Below are 19,926 nucleotides of genomic sequence, written 5' to 3' on the forward strand. Positions count from 1 at the left end.
ACTTTGTGCAAATGAAATTTGTCTCTGTGCACTTCACCTTCCATAAACCTGAGCCAAGTGTGGTGGTGCACACCTATAGTCTGCTACTCAGGAGGCTGAGGCAAGAGGATTGCAAGTTGGAGGCCAGCCATGACAGCTTGACAAGGCCCTAAAGACTTAGCAAGACCCTGTCTCAAAATAAAGCATAAGGGCTGGGGTTGTGGCTGTGGTTGAACGCTTGCCTGGGTTCCAGCCTCAGAAGAACACAAAAATAAATAAATACATTAAATAAAGGTATTATATCCACCTACAACTAAGAATATTTTAAAATAAAACAAAACATTAAAAGGGGGGCGGGGCTGAGGATGTGGCTTAGTGGTTAAGCAACCCTGGGTTCAATCCCTGGTATCAAAAAAAAAAAAAAAAGGCGGGGGTGGGGCTGAGGATGTAGCAAACACAAGGGGAGGGAAAAAGCCAGGAGGAGGCGCCTCCCTGGCACTCTCTTCACAGCACTGGGCTCCGGGCCTCTTGCTGATCCTCCCGGGGCGTTCTAGTTCCTGCACACTCTCTCACACTAGACCGGACAGCAGGGACATACCTGCACTGTGAATGCTGCCGGCTGCCAGCATTAGAGCAGGGCATGGCACACAGCAGGTGCTTAATAAGGGCTTAATAAGTTCCTGTGCGCCCTGCGCATCCTGTGACCCCGGGCTGGGGGCGGGGTGCCGGCCGCCGCCTCACCTTCCTCTGCATCTTCTCCAGTAGCTTGCTCTTGGCCCTCACTTCCTCCTGGATGGAGTCGTAGACGTTGAGCAGCACCCAGTCCCCGCTGTCCTCGTCTGAGTTCTGCAGCGCCGCCACCAGCTGCTTTTTGCGCTCGTCCGCGTACCGCTTCCGCCGCTTGTGCTTCTCCTTCAGGTCCTTGTTCTTGGCCTGCTCCCCGCCCACCACCTGCTGCTCCAGCAACTGCAGGCTGCCAGCACCGAGGAGAAAGCAAACGTGGCAGAACTTGCCCATGAGGGAGCCTCTGCCATGGGACAGCTCTGCCTGGGCCGACCTCACCACGTCCTTCCCACAGCCCCAGGGCCCAGAGAGAGCACGGGCACCAGACGCTGGTTGCTCAGGCACCAGAGCTCCTTCCACATCCACCTAACTTCAAGCCTGTGCACTTGGCCACAGGAGGGGCGAGAGTCTTCCCATGGTCTCAGAGGTACCCCAGGCCCCCTGCCCTGATGCTGCCAGACCCTTTAAGAGCAGAAATGTTGGCTGGCACAGCGGCGCGGCCTGCAATCCCAGCAGCTCCGAAGGCTGAGGCAGGAGGATCACAAGTTCAAGACCGGCCTCAAGGCCCTGTCTCAAAATTTAAAAATATATATAAACGTCTGGGAATGTGGCTCAGTGGTAGAGCGCCCCAGGCTCAATCTCTGGTGCCAAAAAAAAAAAAAGAAAAGAAAAAAGGACAAATGTTAAATAACCACAGAGGCCCACGGGCTCTCCACTGTCTAAGCACCACAGGAACGTTTTAGGCCCTGCCTCCTTCCAAAGGGGTGGAAGGCCAGGGAACAAGAGGCATCAGAGGGTTCCTGGAAGGGTGTGTGTGTGTGTGTGTGTGTGTGTGTGTGTGTGAAGGAGGGGGAGAAAGGAACTCAGGGCAGCCAGGCCCTGGGGTGGCTGTGTCCTCTAGGTTCCCTGGCAGCAGGACAGAAGGGGACCATGTCCAAGCCCCTCTTCTGCTAAAAGTCCTTCTGGGACCCCATGAGGATGAAGAACCCACCTAGGGACACCAGGGCCCCTCTTTCTTTCTCCATACACACCCCAGGCTCCCTCCAGCTTGTGGCTGAGCTCCTCCCAGCAGTTTGCCAGCCCACACCGCTGCAGACGCAGATCGTCACCTGGGCATGTGGCCGGCACACCCTGCTCAGGAGTCCCCTTCCCTGACCTTCACTCCAAACCCCACTGTGAGAACAGCCACAAGGAACGCCGGGGCCTCCTCTGGATGCTGCCTTGTTTACCCTCACCGGCTCCTCAGGCTGCGGCCAATGAGGTCACCCGTTCTACAGATGAGAAGCCCGGGCCCAGGGAGGTTGAAAGTCTGCCTGAAGGGGCAGGAGGCCGCAGGGAGCCCAGGCAGTGGGGCTGTGGTCCCATTAGCTTCTCTCTGCCCAGATGCAGGCACAGGTCCAGACCCTGGATGTCTAGTGCCCCCGGAAGGGAGGTCCCTGCAGACCCAGCAGCACCCTATTCTGGGTGCCTTTTGGTGCCCAGAGCTCAGATCCTGCTTGAACTGTGGTGCGGACATCAGGAGGAAGTTGAGCCTGGCCCACTGTCCTGGAGCTGGGCTAATGGGATCCCCATCAGCAGAAGTGAGTGGTGGGCTCAGGACAGTGACTTTGACAAAGCCATGAAGTAACTGAAGAAAGCCCAGCTCTCCAGGAGGTCCCAGGGGCCTTGGGGTGGCTTGTTCCCAAGGCAGGTGAGTCCCACATCATGGAGGGCAGTGGAGGCCAGCCAGAGGAACTGGGGACTCAGCTAGGACCCAGAGAGAGCCAGGCTCGGGAGGCTGGGCCACCATGGCCCCTTTACTTCTCCCTAGGGCTGCTGCTCCCCAGCAGGTGCCTGACCAGAACCTGGGGGCAGCCAACATAGCTCAGTGTGGAGGCCTGCCTGCCCAGCCAGCTGTGGCACCCCGACACCTTGACACCTCAGCCCAGTGGAGGGAGAGCAGGGCGCAGATCAATGGATACAGGGAGAAGCTCTCGGGCACATCCCACCCACCCCAGACCAGCCCCTGCTCCTTCCCGCCCTCCTGTGGGGTCCCCTGCCTGAGCAGCAGTGCTTACCGGGCCAGCACCTTCTGCTGATCCAGCAGCTCCTCAGTCAGCACAGCCACCTCCACACCCACGTTCTCCTTGCTCAAGCTCCCCACAGGATGCAGGGGCTGAGGCTGGGTCCCCTGGGCCGCCTCGGCCTCAGCCTCCATCCAAGAGCCAGGCTCTGCTGTGGACTCCACCTCATTTGTCACCTCTGTGACTAGATCCACTTCCTGAACACAGGGAGAAATCAAGACGGGGTTGGAAGGCCGACCTAGAGGCAAGTTTGCAGGTTCCCAATAAGGGACACCCCCCTGCCAAAGTTTGGGACAGATCACCTCTGGCTCAGAGACACAGGCTGAGCATCCCTAATCCAAACATAAAACCCCAGAATGCTCCAAAATCTAAAAATATTTTGAGTTTAATAATGCTCAAAGTTTCAGATATCAGAACATTTTAGGTTTCGATTTTCAGATAAGGGATGTTCAACTGTTAAAGTTTATGGAAACATCCCCAAATCCGAAAAACTGCAAAATCTGAAACACTTCTGGTCCTAAGCATTTCTGATAGGGTACAGGATATTCAACCTATACCCAGTTATAAAAATATTGTACCTAAATGAAATTTTACTGACACATCAGCACCCCCAAAACGGTTCCAGCTTTCTGTCTTACCCCCAACAATTCAGTCTCTACACGGCAACCAGGGCAATTTCTAAAAAATATAAACTGATCACAATGTCCCTTTCCTGACAGGAACCCTTCATGGCTTCCTGTCGAGTTAATTTACAGGAAAATCCAGTTTCCAACATGGCTGCTATATCCATAGCACTACCCCTACCCGTCATCCTGTCCACCCTTCGACCACCCCAGCACTATTTTGTATTGCTACGAAAGTCAAGGGCTTCCCAGTGACAGGACTTGGTACTTGTTGCTCTTCCTGGCCCCTTCCTTCATGCCTGGGTCCCCCCTCAATGTTACCTCCTAGCTGGGATTTCCAGTCACTCTACCACCTACTGAGCCAGCTGTATGCCAGCCTCACCCAGTGCTCAAGGGCACAGCCCACTGTCAGCATCCTCCATAAGAGTGGGTAAGGTAAAGGCTTCCTGGCACCCCCCCAGGGGTGCAGAAGAGAAAGGGCAGGTTCAAACTGGGTTCCACGGCCCTGGAGGGGTTCCTGGTGGTGCTCAGGGGCTACCAGCCCTGACCCAGTGCACACAGAGAAGCTGAGGAATTCTCAGTCTCATTTACATCAACCAAAAGCAGTGCTTCCTCTGATTTGAATACTGCTTAGTCTCGGGAGGTGGATGATAGTCCCTGTCTCATGAAAGAGGAGACCAAGGCCCAGGGAGGGAGGGGACAAGCCTGCGTTTCACAGAAAGCTGAATGGAGCCCCAGCACGTCACGCAGAGGGCCAGGGAGATACTCACGGTGCTGAGTGGGAGGTCACTGGACACCTCTGCTTCCGAACTGGTGTCACTGGGCTCCGGCAGTTCTGGTGGGGAGGGGTGCTCCAGGGAGAAAAGGGTGGGAGGAAGAGGGATGGTTTGGGCCAGAACCACCCTCTACTCCCCCACAGCCCCTGACCTCCACTGCAGCTCCCCAGGGCTGCTCCCGCTCCCACAGCCGCCTCTGCCTGTCTGCAGAGAGAAGGGCCCAAGGGGTGGAGAGAAGAGCAGGGAAGACAGGGCCTGTGCCCTCCACGATCTCATGCCAAACATCCAGCACTCTGAGGTCTGGGGAGGCAAAGGTCCTAGGTCACATAACTGAGGGAGTGTGGGCCTGGGATTTCGAGGGCCTGAGCTCATTCTCTCTCTCTCTTAGGAAAGGGGAGCAGAGACTCAGCAGGAGTGAAGAAGAACATTTTTTGAAAACTTAAAAAGGAGGGTTGAGGAGGGAAAGGACCACTCAGAGGATCAGGAAGGGGAGAGCAGGGCCCAGGCCCTGGGGGTCGACACTCCCCCATCCAGTGTGCTGCCCTGAGCCTGCGAGCACATGAGGGTGGACCAGGCCACCTGGTCTCTCAGGCCCACCCTCAGCAGGGTCCCTGGGCAGGTGCCCTCCTCACCAGACAGGCATCTACCTGGATAACCTGCACCTCCGTCCCTACCTTCCTACTGGCCTGTGGACCCTGGTGCCCCCAGCCAGCCCCGATGCTGAGGCCCAGCAGAGGCACTGCCACAGCAGCAGGTCAGCCAGGGTTGCCTGCTCAGTTTTTGTGGGCCTCATGCATTATGTCAGCTACCTGCTCGGGGACCTGGGGTGCGCCTGGTTGGGGTACGTCTATCCTGGCCACAGTGGAGGACAGTCTGGCCAGCTTGAGCTCCACCTCGGCGAAAGGGTCCTGCAGGCTCGGCAACAGCTGCAGCGGCAGCATCGACAGTCCCTCCCCCTGGACAGCGCTCTCTTCCTCCAGCGGGGGCCCAGCAGCCGCCTGGCCGAGATAGTCATCCAGGAAGTACTTGTTCCTGGGCTCCTCCTCGGGCACAGAGAACTCTCCATTGGAGAACTCCTCGGCACCAGGTAAGGCCTCAGACATGGAGGAGTCCAGCGGCGATGACTCCGACGCCCAGGAAACCTCGCACCTAGAGGGCTCCTGGGGCGTGGAGAAGACCTCGGGCTTCGCCGCCAGCTCGTACTGGATCGCTGGTGGCTGCTCGGTCGTGTTGGCAAACTCGGCCCTGGATATGACCTCGGCCTTGTAGAGGACTTCTGCCTTCAGGACAGCCTCTGCAGAGAAGGAGAGCGTCCTGCAGCTTTCTACAGGGGAGGGGGAGGGGTCCGCCCCCAGGAAGCGGCCCACACCTTGTTTCCAGGAAGCCAGCTGACCAGAGCCTCCCGGTCCCTGGAGTCCAGCTTGCCGTCCATCCCTGCCCCATGTCCTCTCTCCATCATAATTCAAACCCAGCCTCCCTCTCCTCCTCCAGGAAGCCATTGCTGACCAGCACCATGCCCTCTCTGCTCCTGGATCTCCCCATCCACTAAGCGCAGGCTCTCCCCACCTCCGCTGACTTAGGAACGCCCTTTCACTTAGCAGGTGGCCCCATGGGTCTCCCTCCCTCCAGGGCTGAGAACTCGGAAGGTATGTGAACACGGGATGCGTGTTCCAGAAACCAAGTAAGGGTCCTTGGAGGCCTAATATTCAAACTGGAAGGAACACTATGAAGGACGGAAAATGCTAGAAGCTACCCCTTCCCTCTTTTTCTGTGTCTCGGTCAAGAGCCAAGGCTCCCTCCCAGCTGGGACAGAGCTCACACAGTCCAGCTCAGGGGCTTCAGACGACCCCTTAACGTCCCATCCATTTCTTTTTTTTCTTTTTTTTTTTTTTTAAAGAGAGAGTGAGAGAGGAGAGGGAGAGAGAGAGAGAGAGAGTGAGAGAGGAGAGGGAGAGAGAGAGAGAGAGAGAGAGAGAAAGAGAGAGAGAGAGAATTTTCAATATTTATTTTTCAGTTCTCGGAGGACACAACATCTTTGTTGGTATGTGGTGCTGAGGATCGAACCCAGGCTGCACGCATACCAGGCGAGCGCGCTACCGCTTGAGCCACATCCCCAGCCCCCATCCATTTCTTTATTGCTTATATTCTAGGCTCCCGAAGAGGGTCCTGATCCCCCCCCCCCGCCCGACACACACACACTTATTTTTTGCAGTACTGGGGCTGGAACCCAGGGCCTTGAACATGATGAGCAAGCACCCAGCCACTGAGCCCTTTTCATTTTATTTTGAGACAGTCTCTCTAAGTTACTGGCCTCAGACTGGTCCTCTTGTCTCGGCCTCAGAGGTGCTGGGATTCCAGGTGAGCGCCAACTCTGGCCCTGAGTCCCTTTGCTGAAACGTGATGTGCTCTCCCTGGCTGGTGTCCTGAACCTGAGCTTTGGTTTCCAAGCCTGTTGGGTGAGGATCTGGGGGGTCCTACTTCCCTAGGTTGGGGTAGGTATGAGGAGAGGGCGACAGAGCACCCACGTGTACCCCGCACCCAGGAAAGCCCAACTGAGTCTCACAGGAGAAGGGTTTTGCCATCCTGGGTGAGCCCTAGGTGAGCCCAGCCGCCTGGCAGCCTGGGGGTTTGAATGATACTCATGAAGGGAGCATCCTAAAAGGTCAAAACAAAGACAGGAACTTCCACACAAGCTCACACTTGCTAATGACTGGATCCTTGTGGGATGTGGTTGCTTTGGAAACGGGCTCAAAAATAAGAGGAGACTGTAGAAGACGCAGAACCTTGGGGGCAGGGACTGCATTCTCAAACCAGGGTGACACTGCACACATACAAGTCAGCCCTGAGCTGGGCAAGCCTGTGGCCAAGCACCAGGACATGCGGCATCACTGTGAGAACACTGGTCTGGGGCCAGGTGGCCTGGGATCAAATCCTGACTTCACCTTACCAGGTAAGTAGGTTACTTACCTTCTCTGGGCCTCCGTTTCCTCATCTACAAAATGAGGATAACTGTGGACCTACCCGTGGGCCAGTGTGAGGATTAAAGAGTGGGGCCTGCGGTGTGGAGTGCAGTCTATAAATGCTGGTTCTAAAGGGGGTGGGCGTGCCCACCTGTCTCCTTCCGCAGGTTCTCCTCCAGCGTGGACAGCTTCATATCATAGGAGTTGCGCATGGCAGTGATGTCTTCCTCCAGCCTGGCCCGGGACTCCTGCTCTGCCTCGTAGTCAGCCTTCAGCCGGGCCAGGCGCTCCTCGTACTCCTGGGGGTCAGGGGGAAAGCAGGGGCCAGCACTTTACCACCACTCACCACTTGGCTCTCAGTGTTCCCTGTGCTTACTCAAATGACACAGGAAGGGGCTGGGGTTGTGGCTCAGTGGCAGAACGCGTGCCTCGCCAGGTTCGATCCTCAGCACCACAAAAAAGTGAATAAACAAAATAAAGATATTGTGTCCATGTATAACTAAAAAATGTTTTTAAAAATGACACAGGAAATACAAGTGATCAAAAGAAGAACATTAAGCCCCCTGTGCAGCCTGGCCAGGGATCACCCCTCTGAATCTGCCCTGTGCGTTTTGCTTTCTGTAGTTCTGGGGTGGAACCCAGGGCACTGCATGTACCAGGCAAGCGCTCTAGCACTGAGCTGCACCCCAAGCCCACGAAGGGACTCTCCTTTTAACTTTTCAACTTTGACTTACTAACAAGAAGGTCACAGAGTAGGAGAAAATATTTCCAAAACATAAATCTGGTAAGAGACTTTTATCCAGAATAAAGAACTTTTTTTTTTTTTTGCCTATACTCTGAACCCAGGGGTGCTCTACCACTGAGCCACATCTCAGCCCAATCACTCTTCATTTTTGCCACACTGGAGGGTGACCAGTAACTTGCCAATCCAGACACAGTACTTTCTCCTGCTCCTTAGCAAGGTTCTCCCCAGGCCTCAGCTTAATAGTGCCCCTCAGCCATGTCCCCACCACACTCTTGGAAGACCCCTGCCACTCTGCCACTGCATCGTCTTCTCTGATGTGCACTCCCTGGGACACCCCTCAGCCCATCCTCAGCCCATCCTCAGATGCATTTGTACTTCAGGTAATAGCCGCAGTGTCACCGAGGCCCGGGGAGGTTCCACCACCAACGGGGCAGCTCTCTGACAGCCTGGAAGACCGCCCACCACCCCCGTCCTCGATTCCTTGAGAATCCCAGCCAGCGCACCCTCATTCCTGAGCCAGCACCCGCTTGCTCACCCTGAGTCCTTTGCAGTTTTCTCCCAACACAGGCCTGACCCTGGTGCGCCCAGCCTCAGCCACCAAGCCCTGCGCCCCGAAAAGCCAGTCTGGGAACGCGCGGCGGAGCCACCCTTCTCACTGTTAAACGAGGGGCCCTGAATCTCGGGGCCTCTAAGTGGCTGAGCACCCTGCCCTGTCCCCACCGTCTTCATCTGTTCTCTGTACTCTGCACGCCCCCACAACTCCTGCGTCTGCCTACACGGCAACACCGAAGCCATGGGCGCTGTCACCTGCCCGTCCACCTGCAGGCTGCCGAGCGCCCCCTGTGGCCATCAGCCACCTCTGGAGCAGAGCCTGGAGGCCTTTCAGTCCCCAACTCCCTGCCATCCTCTCTACTGGAAGGCTCCCCACCAGTCTCACCCCAACCTCCCTGGGCCCCACAGGCCCTCCAGCTACAGTGTGCAGCGTGGGCTTGGAGAGGGCTGAATGGGGCTGGAGAGCAAGGCCAGCCCCCAACTTCAGGTGGCCAGCTCCACAACCCAGCCACAGGAAGACAGCTCTTCCCCCTGCACGCCCAGGCCCACACTGGCAGCAAGCATGAGAGCCCAACGGGCAGACAGGGCCCAGAGAGCTGCAGCAACCAGACCGAGGCCACAGCGCCCTGCAGGACTTGACGTGTGGTGTGAACGGCTGGCTGCTCCCTGAGAATCTTCCAGTAGGAAATCTCACATGTGGACTGGAGACAGCGCCTTGCCGCACCTGGGCTCCTAGCTGAGCCCCTCCACCACACAGAGAGGCCTCCCTCCTGAGCATCTGCCGGCTGAAGAGGAAAGGAAACCCAGTCCCAGGCAGGGGGCAAGTGCAGTAAATATGACAGTCAAGAGGGAGAACAAACGGCAGGGAGGAGGGAGGACACACATCCTCAACCCTTCCAAGTGGCTCGGAGCAGAAACTCCAGGGTTATCAGGGAGTCTCAGTGTCAGTGGAAACGCAGAACACTCCGGTGGACGCTGGCCACACCCATCCCCAGGGACCAGAGGGACCCTCCCATCTTCCTGTATACAGTCTCACAGTGGCTTGCCAGGAAGGGTGTCCCTACCCCATGATGACCACTAGGGGGCGGTGGCGCCTGCTCATTGGACAGCCTGGGCACCCGCTCCACAAGGCAGCCTTGGGGAAGCCGTGATCACAGCTCCAGTCCGACAGTCCTTCCTGGATCTAACCAAAGTCCACCAGTTGATTCCACACCCTCCCGGGGCCCTGCAAACCTGACTTCTCTTGCTTCTGTGGGCTTGTGCTCCACCATCCCTTGCCGCCACCTCCCCAGAGGCAGACCAGGGCTCCAGAGACAGACCTGGCACCAGACCCTGCCCCAGACTCATAGGAGAAAAGGTGAACTGAGCAGCTGGGCTCCCGGGACCCCCAGCCCACAAGACAGGCCCCAGGCCTTACCAGCTGCACTGTCCACAGCCTGGGCACCAGGCCCCGCAGCTGGCACAGGCAGACCCAGGGCCTGAGGGCTGCCCCCAGCTGAGGTCATAGTTGAGTGGCAGGGGCCCAGGTGCAGAAGCAGCTAGGACAGACCCCTGCAGAGTTGGCTCTGCCTGGCAGTAGGTCCACTGTCAGGAGAAGCCACTTCCCTAAAGGGACTATCAAATGTCAAGCTCCACTACAGGCTCAGCACCTGGAGCAGGGACGGAGCCTAAGCTGGGAGGCTCAGCCTTCCCTCTGCCCATCAGCTCTCCACCTGCCCTCCTGCTTCCCAGGGACCCTGGGAGACACATGTGGAAGACCCAGGTGTCCCCAGCAGCAGCTTTTCCTAGGAGGCCAACACTCTGCTGACAGTGGTCAGTTGGGCTGCCAGGCTCTTGGCCCCGGGCTGGCTGGCAGCTGCTAAGAGAGATTCCTGCATGGGGCCAAATGACCTTGACCTGGCTCATTCCCATCCATATCCAGCCCTCCCCTCAGGCCTGGGGAGGATGCGCTCCTGGGGCTGTCCCGTGCCCTCTGCTGTCCTTACACATGTGTGCCCAAGGCATGGGCTGCAGGCAAGAGCCAGGAACCTGGGTTCAGATCCTGGCTCAGACTCTCCATAGCTATGACCTTGGGCAAGGCAACAACAACTCTTTGAGCCCTAGCTTTCTTCAGCACAAAGAGAAGGCCGCGGCCCCAGCCCCATGGGACAGGTGAGGGGGTGCTATCCTGTGTTCTCTGGCCCTCCCAGGCCTAAAGCAGCAGTCACCCTCCCTTTCCTGCAAGCCTGCTCCCCCACATAACCAGGCCTCACCTCCCGAATTAGCTGCTTCTCCGCCTCTGTGTCTTGTTGGATCACAGGGGTGGGCCAGGGCTTCTCCTCAACCTGGACAGGCTTTGGGGGTGCCTGGCTGGACAGCAGAGCTAGGAGGAAAACATGGGTAAGGAGCCATGAGCGAGGCACTGGGTTTGCAGGAACTAAGCAGAAATCAGTCACGCAGCGACTAGGAAAAGACACGTCTCTATATAAAGTATCGTTGGTCATCCAACAAATCTGTAGGTGCATCCAGACCCTGGGGTGCAGCACTGGACAGAGCACATGAAACTCCACAGCCATGCTGAGCTTTCCACCAGGGGAGAAAGGCAAAAACAGAACCAAGCAAAACGTGTCACCTGTCACAGGAGATGTGTACAGAGAAACCAACCTCGGGGAGCAGGCTCAGAGGTACGGACCCCGAGGAGGGCTGCACTTTGAATACTGTGAAGACCTCTTAGAGGAGGTGAGATGAAGGCAGAGAGCTGAAAGAGGAGGAGGAGGAGGAGGAAGAAGAGGAGGAGGAGGAGGAGGAGGAGGAGGCAGAATCCAGGGGAGGGCTTCCCAGACAGAGTGTGAAGGCCCCGGGGGCAGGTCTGGGACTACACTAGAGGCCAGTGGCTGGAGTGGAGCGGCGTAAGGGGGACAGTGGGCAGGGTGCAGCTGAGGAGGGCGCAAGGCCAGATCCCAAATCCACAGCTAGGACAGGCCTGTGAGCCCAGCAGAAATACTCCAACCAGCCAGGCCTCAGCTGTCCCCCTGCCAGGTCCTGGATTCCCCCAGAAACCCCAGAAAAGCCAAAGGTGACCATGGAGGGAGGAGAGACAGGACAGCTCCTTGGAGGGAGGACAGAGGGAGCGGGGAGAAAGACTGGGACCAGCAAACGCAGACAAACGTTTCACATTTTGCTAAAATTTTTTTAGAAACACGCCAGGAGCCAGAGGGAAGGCCAGGCCTAGCCAGCACCGGGGGAGGCTCCTGGAGCCTGGAGTTCCACAGGCCTGGCTGGAGGCTCAGCTCCTGGCCAGGGCGGCCTGGGCTGTCTGGGGGCCTGTGAGCCAGATCCAGGCTGAGGTCTCACGGGCATCTCTCAGGCCATTCCCAGATCCCGGCCAAAAACAAGCCAGCGTGGCCTCCACCTCCATTCCCACAGGAGGTGAGCTGGCTACCTCTGCCCCCGCCCCGTGTTCCTCAGCAATCTGCGTGTTGCGGCCCACAGCAGCCACTCTCACCCTGCGAGACGGGCTCACCACGGCCTCCTCTGTGCGCCTTCTCTGACTGGCCACGGGCTACCCCTAGACAGACCTGGCCACACACTCCTTTCTGCCCTATAGTCTGTCGCTGTGTGAGAGTCTGCTGGAGCGTCCTCTGGCCCAGGAGACCTGGGCCCCATGAGACCCTGGGTCTGAGTCATGGCTGTGTCCCCAGCACGCAGCCACACGAAGAGGTGGTGCTCAGGGAATCCTGGACGGGTGGGCAGTGGGTGGGAGGAAAGATGGAGGAGTGGGTGGCAGGGTGGAGCATGGGTCTGTGGGTGGCCGTGGATGGGGCTGGTGGTCAGAATGGGTGAATGCAGGGATGGACTGAGGAGGGAGGGAGGGAGGGAGATGGAGGAGGAGGGAGGGGAGGGAGGGGAGACAGTGCGCAGGCAGCCTGGCTGGGAGGCGGGAGGCAGATGAGAAGGGAGAGGTGACTGGTGATGGGTGACTGGTGATGGGTGACTGGCGATGGCAGGTGCGTGGGCAGAGGGAGGGCCACGTGGGACGGAGGGCACAGGACGGTGGGCAGGACGGCCGGAGTGGATGAGCCCAGGCTCTCTGCTCCCTCCTTGGGGGACTGAGAACAGGGGGGTCCCAGAGTCCTCCGGCCGCACCCTGCAGGCCCACTCCTGGCACGATCCCCTGCCAGATGACAGCCGAGCCTGGGCGTGAAAGCCGCAATGACAAGGTGCCTAATTAGGCACAGGGTGGGGCGTGGGGAAGTGAGTCACCCCGCTGCTGAGCTCACGACGCTGCCAGAGACGTGGGCAGGCAGGTGACAGATGAGCCCAGAGGCGGGGAGTGGGCGACAAGGGCCTGCAGCTGAGGGACAGGTCAGGCAGACTGGCCTCTTCCTAGGGGAGGGCCAGGCGGAAGCCATGTCGGTGGTGGAGGCGGAGGTGGGCGCTGCTCCCAGCCTCCCTGCCACCCGGGCCGCCCACCTGCCAGGCTGCTGGGGCTCATCTGCTGCGCCAGGATGGCCTTGAGCCTCTTGATCTCCTCCTGGTATTCCCGGAGCAGGGCGTCCTTGGGGTCCTCATTGATGCGCGGCTTGTTCTTGATGTTCTTGGCCCGGTTGGCGTAGCGCAGCGTGCTGAGGGTCTCGTCGTAATTGTTGTCGGCGGGGGACAGGCAGGCCACCATCAGCGTCTTGGTGTTGCCGCCCAGGGAGTCCTGCAGCAGCCGCGTCAGCTTGGAGTCGCGGTAGGGGATGTGCTTGCAGCGCCCGTCCACCAGCGCCGAGATGACGTTGCCCAGGGCGGACAGCGACAGGTTGATCTTGGTGGCCTCCTTGAGCCGCTCCCCGGTGGCCCCCGTCTTGGACTGCCGCTCACTGCCTGCCAGGTCCACCAGGTTCAGCTTGCCGGCTCGGAGGTGGTCCTTGCCCCGCTCGTCTGCAGACAACCAGGCGGGAGGCGGACCGTGGGTGAGTCCTCGGTAGCTATGGCAGTTCACCACCAGGCCCTGAGGGCCCACCACCCACCCAAGGCCTCACATCAGGCCAACAGGAGCCACACAAAGGAGGTGCAACCATTGTGCCCATCTTACAGAGGAGGAAACTGAGGCTCAGAAAGGGCATGTAACTTTCCCAAGGTCGCCCAGCTGCCAAGAAGTAGAGCCAAGACCAGAACCCAGGGCTATCTTTTTCCAGAGAGCGCAGTCTGGGAGGGACAGAGTGTTCTGAAGGCAGCAGGATTCCTTTTGGCCACCACATCAATTCCTACAGACTTCTTGTGTGTTCTTTCACACACACACACACACACACACACACACACACACAAATGCTTTAGAAATCCTTGGACCTAGTTCCCAATGCAGTCCTGCCTCCTCCTTGCTGTGTGACATTAGCAGAGCAATGCACCTCTCTGAGTCTCAATTTCACACATCCATGAAGTGAGACTAGCAATCTTCTAGAGTAGATTGGTGGCACATTCTTGCAGGATCTACCTGGGGCCAGCACATATTGGGGGTTCATTCCTCTGGGAACAGGGACAGTTCTGCAGGGCCTGGGGCTGTGCCAGTAGAGCAGACCTTGGGCGTTGGGGGTGACAGGAGAGCCAGGCACTGGCTGGGAGCACGGGGCTTAGAAACAGGTTTTTGAAGACACAGATCTGGAGGGTCACATCCTGATTCTGTCCCTTAGTGGCTACAAAACTGCAGGAAATGGCTTCCCCCTGGACTGGAAAGCTCAGCCTTCCTCCCGTGCAGGGAGCCGAACCCTCCTGACTGGGTGGGGTCCCACAGGGCACCCACTGGCAGAACCCTGGCGCCCCTGGCTGAGGGCAGAGCCCATGCCACGACAGCTTGCTGCTTCGTGCCACTGAGGTTCTTAGTCATGGTCACGAGGTCACCAAAACTCCCCAAGAGAAAGGGGGTAAAAATCATTTGTTTCTGACTTCTCTGTGAACTAGGCCCAAACTCGGGATGTGGGAGGGAGTGGACGGGGCACGGAGCTTCCTCCCTGTTTCCCACGGGCTGGACCAGCATTGGCCTGAGTCGTGTCCATGGGCACAGCAGTAAAAGTCTGGCTGCACCCGGTAGTGACAGACATGCAAGGGGCTTCGTTCTTCAGGTTTAAAAGGAGAAAGAGAAGGGGGGAGCTGTGGGGGCAGGTGCACATCTACAATCCCAGCCACTCGGGAGGCTGAGGCAGGAGGACAAGTTCAGGTGAGCCGGGGCAACTTAGCAAGACCCTGTCTCAAGATAAAATAAAACAGGGGCTGGAGATGTAGCTCAGTGGTCGAGCACCCCTGGGTTCAGTTCCCAGCACCCCCCAACACACACACACAGCGGGGGCGCGGGGGGAAGAAACTTCATACTACTCCTCTGGAAAGCTATTTGCAGAATGTACCAAAATGTACCAGGAGCCGTGAACCTGTTCGTTCCCTTTGTTTCCTGAGTCCAGTCCCGGGATCTAACTAACCCGAGGAGATGCCTCCCAAGGCAGAAAAGGCTTTGAGCACAAAGATGTCCCTCACAGCATTAGTTACAGCGCTAGGCTGGTTTTACCCCTTGTTTGGGGAGGGGTTAGAAAGAGCATGAGCCATGGGCTGTCCTCTGGCCACACACGATCACAAAGACACGGTGAGGAGATGGGCCTGGGGTGAACGCCACGAAAGAACCACAAAGAGCAGAAGAGTCCAACTACGTCTGAAAATTTCATAGGAAAAAAAGTGCCGGGCTGGGCGCCACGGTGCAGGCCTGTAATCCCAGCAACTTGGGAGGCCGAGGCAGGAGGATGACCAGTTCCAGGCCAGTCCCAGTAACTCAGTGAGGCACTGTCTCAAAATAAAAAATAGAAAGGGCTGGGGATGTGGCTCCGGGTTAAGCACGGGCCAATCCCTAGTGCCACTAAAAAGAGCAAAAGTGGAGCTGGCTCAGCCCTGGGTACTGCTGTTTACCCAGGAAGCAGGGGCCCAGCAGGGGGCACCAGCTGTTCCCAAAGGTCAGGGTCAGGGCATCTCTTCCCAGTTTCCCTTGGGGCCTGCGGGAACCTGGCTCAGGTGGTCGGGGCCTCCCTCCCCCCACCCCGCCACATACCCACGGCGTAGATCTCGATGCTGATGGTGAAGATGGAGTGGGAGCGCGAGGAGTCCTTGTTCATCAGGGTGTAGCCCACCGAGCGGTTCTTCCAGCCCGTCTCCATGATGCGCTCGCACTGGGCCACGCTGTGCACCGTGTGCAGGGACAGCCCCTTCACGTACACACCCTTCTCCGGGTGCTCCTTCAGCTGTGGCAGGAGGAATAGGTCGGGCCAAAGCCTCCTGCCTCCGAGGTTGGGATCAGAGATCCCCAAGAAACCTGAGAAAGGGCCAATCCAGGCAACCAGGCCCTCCTGCAGCACAGCGGGGCCAGGCAGCGCACCTGCCCTGGCTTCCTGCCTGCTGTGAGACCTCAGGCCAGTGACCTAACCCGAACCTCGGTTTTCACATCTGTAAAATGGGTATGAGATAGGGGACTACAGTAAAGATCCAGTAAAATAAGGCACAGACAATGATCAGCATGCGCCCAGTGTGTGGGAATTGCCTGCGGAATGCAGCTGAGGTCTGGGCTGTCATTGTTAGAATAATTCCCAAGAAGTGGTTCTCAGACTGGGGGCTTCAGCTCCCTGGGGCTGATTCTGTAGTCACCCGAGGGCTCTGACTGGTCTCCAATCTTTCCATGTGGCTCCTGATTGCCTCTCTGCAGTTCCTCCAGGGCCACGGGGATGTCCCCAGGCCCTTGGAGGTGGCAGTGAAGGGCCATTTGCATCGCATCCCAGAACCCCCAAGGATCAAACTGGCCCAATCTAACTGCAATAGCAGGGACCAGGTAGCACATCCGGGAGCTCCCGGCTGGATCTGCAGGCAGCCACGCTGTTTAGCGGTGACACAGAGCTGTGAAAGGCAATATTTTTCAAGTGTGAGAGGAAAACAAAACCACTCTGGCAAGAGCGGAATGAATTAGGACAACAGGTGTTTGTCTGCCAAATGGCCCTACTGCTTGGAGACACTGAAGGCTCAGATGCATTGCTCCAGGCAGCTTCAAGGGTCCCCAGTGGGCTGGGCCCCTGCTGTGTGTGGGCAAGCACAGGCTGGGCCCCTCTACTCAGGTGTGAAGTGCAGAAGCAGCCAGACCCAGCTTGAAGGGCTTTCATGCAATGGATAAGCAACTGAGGCACAGAGTGGCTAAGCAACTTGTTGAAGGCTACACAGCTATTAGAGGTGATAGAAGGCTCTAGAGACAGGGTAAAGAGAGCATCCCATAGAACTGCAGCTTGAAGTGACAAAGGGCTGACCTTGTCCTAGTTGTGGTGGTAAGAAGGAGCACAAAGGACAGAAGCAGGAGTCCCTGCAAACAGTGTGGCTGGACACCAGCCCAGGGCTCTGTGGCAGTATTGAGGCCTGCCCACCTCGGGAACTCAGAACCCACCTGTGCACAGCGAGCCCAAGGAGGGCCTGGGCACCTGCCTTCAGGAAGCACCTATTTAGCCAGTTTCTTATTTAGTCAGACAAACTCAGGCAGGAAACCTGGTCTGTGACTTGCTAGGTGGGAAATCCGTTTGCCTGGGGCCCCAAGTCCCTCGTCTGTGCGGTGGCCATGATGAATCCTAATTCTGCAAGACTGTTCCGAGGCTGTGGAGGGAACAATCTAAAACAAATGCCGCAGGTACTTAGCGGGGCTCAATGAACCAGGACGTAAAGACGACAAGGACACTGACTCAGGCCTGAGCAACCGAGGGACATCCCTCAGGAGGGGGTCTCCCCTGTTTTAGCCCCAGGAAGTCTTTCCCTCACCTGTGATGCCCCAGGGGCGTCCTCCTGCTACTCCTCCCCTGCCACCCTCCCGCCCTGCCCTGGGAAGACGCCAAGGGGCATCGAGCGGCCAGTGCATGCCCCCTTCCTTGGTAACTGCTCAGAGCAAGGTCACCATGGCAACCGGCCGGGATGAGACAGGGAAGGAGAGAAACTCAGGATCAGGGACGTGTCCAGGGTCCAGTCCCAGTCCATGGGGAGGGGCAGGCCCTAATGCTCTGCCTGCACGCGGGTGGGGGGACGCAACTTGAGCCCCGTGCCCCATGGGCCTGTCCCCACACACCACTGGGCCGGGTCCCGGGTGTTTGCAGGAGCTCGGGGAAGGGAGACTAACACCCCAAAATGACCTGCAGGCCTTTGCTGACCCAGTGACCTCTAATTATAAAATCAACAGGCCCCCATGAAGCCCAGGTTAGAGCTTGTGCTGAAATGTGGCCCCGAGTTCAACCCCTCGCCACTCTTCTAAGGGGAGCCCTGGCTGGTCACAGGAAGGTGCACTAAGCCTCAGCTTCCTCCTCACCGTCAAGGGTGAGAACAGTCCCTCCACAGGAGGCTTCGGGGACAGCCTGAGGGAGCACCTAAGGCCTGTGCCCCAGCAGCCGGAGGCAGCGGGCTCACCAAGCCTGAAGCCTGTGTGTGCAGTGGCAGGAAGGCGCCTCCGGGGTCCCCAGGTCGTCTAGGGTCCTGGAAGCGGAGGAGAGGCCCCGCTGCCCCAGCGCGGGCTGATGGAGGGCTGCAAACAGGTGGCCCAGCCCCTGGCCTTCTGCAGCTGCCAACGGGAGCTGTGCTGCCTCCTCGCCCTGCTTCCCGTCTGGGGGCTGAGCTCTGACTCAGCTGTGCCAGGAGAGAGGAGATGGCACAGAGGCTCCAGGTGGGCGGCCGGGCTCCTGCCTGGAGAGGAAGAAGCTCCATTTTGCAGAGTGAGCAGGAGGAGGGGCTGGAGTCCTGGGAGGCGAGAGGGGCTCACTCCTGGTGCAGCGCGTGGCCTGGCCCTGGCACCTGGCACCCACAGGGCCTTCCCAGTAAGCCTCTGTTGATAAGTGAATCAACGGATGACTGTCCCTCCCTCCTTGGAACTGAAATCACTGGCTTGTTATTGGCCTCCAACGGGGGTTGGTCGGACGGGCAGCAGCAGAGCCGGAGCAGCGGGAAGATGGCAGGAAGACGGCCCACCGGGGCTCTGGCTGCACAGCGGGGTCAGCATCCCCCACTGGCCTCTTTTCTCCTTGCACCAGGCCAGACCCGTCAGCATATAAGGAGCCTCCGACAGGAGACATAGCAGTGCCTCTCGCCAGGCAAAGGCCAAGAGCCTCAGACCTGAGTCCAGCCCGGCCACTGGCTGGCCACCCTGTCCTGGCAGGTCTCTTGACCTCCCTGGGCTCCCCAAAGCCCAGCCTGGTTCTGCCTATCTGGATAGAACCCCAAACATCTAACTCTGCTCCCCACCGCTGTGAAGTGACATCAGCCATCCTGAGTCTAGGCTTTTAGGAGACTGAGGACAATTTATGAAACTTGCACAAGGGTCACCGACTGAGCCAGCCCTAACCTTCTAAGCTGTTGCGAGTTGCTGATCTGTCCTGACGCTGCCCCTGGAGGATTCCACTCCGCAACAGCCCATCACAGTCACCCTCCTTTCTCTCAGTCCCAACAGGAAGTCGCTCACTCTGGGCACCAGTAAGCCCTGCCGCTCTTCCCAACTGCCCTCCTCAACACTCAGCGATCCTGTGCAGCCCCATCCTGAGTCCCCTTTCAAAGGGAATAAGGCCTCAGAACCTGAGCTCAGCAGCAGCAAAATGACATTTGAGACCCGGGACCTTGAATCAGACAGACCTAGTTCAGCCTGCTGCTGCAATATTTAACTTAGACAAGTTAATGACCCTTTTTTTTTTCCTTTTATTCTTTTTTTTCTTTTCGTATGGGGTATTGAAACCAGGGTCACTTTGCCACTGAACTATACCCCGCACACATTTTTCTTTTTCTTTTTGAGTCAGGGCCTTGCTAAGGTGTTGAGGCTGGCCTTGAACTTTCGATTCTCCTACCTCGGTGCCTTGTTCCTCCTGAGTCCCTGGAGTGACAGGTGTGCGCCCCTGCACCCTGCATTCATGACCCCTTCTAAACCTCCCTTCCACAGTGGTAAATTAGAAATGAAAATCTTTACCCAGCAGGTCACCACAGGTATTAAATGGGACCAAGCTTTCTCTTTTAGCATGAAGGGCCCTTAGAGATTTCCATAGTTATTTCTTACAAGTAGAATCCAGCTGCCGGCTGATGATCCAGCTGCCAGCAAACTTCCAGCTGCCGGCTGAATCCCTTTTTCAAGGGCCTGGGGTAGTGGCTCAGTGGTAGAGCACTCACCTAACATGTGTGAGGCCCTGGGTTAGATCCTCAGCACCACATATAAATAAATAAATAAATAAATAAAATAAAGGTCTTGGGTCCAACTACAACTAAAAATGAATATTTAAAAGAAAATCACTTTTTTAAGTAAAAATATATCACAAAACTCCCTCTGCTTGAACACTCAGACATGGCATTGCCCAGGACCAGACTGCCCTCGTGCGCTGGGTGGGAGGCCCATGAACCCCTCTCCTGCACCGTGGGCTTGACAGAAAACACTCTGAAGCTCCACAGGCTGACTCT

The 19,926-nt window shown here is 57.7% G+C and overlaps 1 protein-coding gene across 10 annotated transcripts in view; it reads right to left on the reverse strand.

The window, feature by feature from the left end:
• The window catches only part of Kif17 (kinesin family member 17), a 42,914-nt gene that overhangs the window by 15,750 nt on the left and 7,238 nt on the right, over nucleotides 1-19,926 (reverse strand). For all 10 annotated transcript variants that reach the window (XM_040288036.2, XM_040288034.2, XM_040288035.2 and 7 more), the window contains exons 4-11: nucleotides 15,533-15,722; nucleotides 12,934-13,386; nucleotides 10,734-10,843; nucleotides 7,336-7,483; nucleotides 5,034-5,518; nucleotides 4,219-4,299; nucleotides 2,820-3,022; nucleotides 721-952 (exon numbers count right to left, since the gene is read on the reverse strand). In XM_040288036.2, the coding sequence (XP_040143970.2) occupies nucleotides 721-952; nucleotides 2,820-3,022; nucleotides 4,219-4,299; nucleotides 5,034-5,518; nucleotides 7,336-7,483; nucleotides 10,734-10,843; nucleotides 12,934-13,386; nucleotides 15,533-15,722 (1,902 nt within the window). The remainder of the gene's footprint in view (nucleotides 1-720; nucleotides 953-2,819; nucleotides 3,023-4,218; nucleotides 4,300-5,033; nucleotides 5,519-7,335; nucleotides 7,484-10,733; nucleotides 10,844-12,933; nucleotides 13,387-15,532; nucleotides 15,723-19,926) is intronic.

Source organism: Ictidomys tridecemlineatus, chromosome 11 (genome assembly GCF_052094955.1).
Source record: "Ictidomys tridecemlineatus isolate mIctTri1 chromosome 11, mIctTri1.hap1, whole genome shotgun sequence".
Lineage (NCBI taxonomy): Eukaryota > Metazoa > Chordata > Mammalia > Rodentia > Sciuridae > Ictidomys > Ictidomys tridecemlineatus.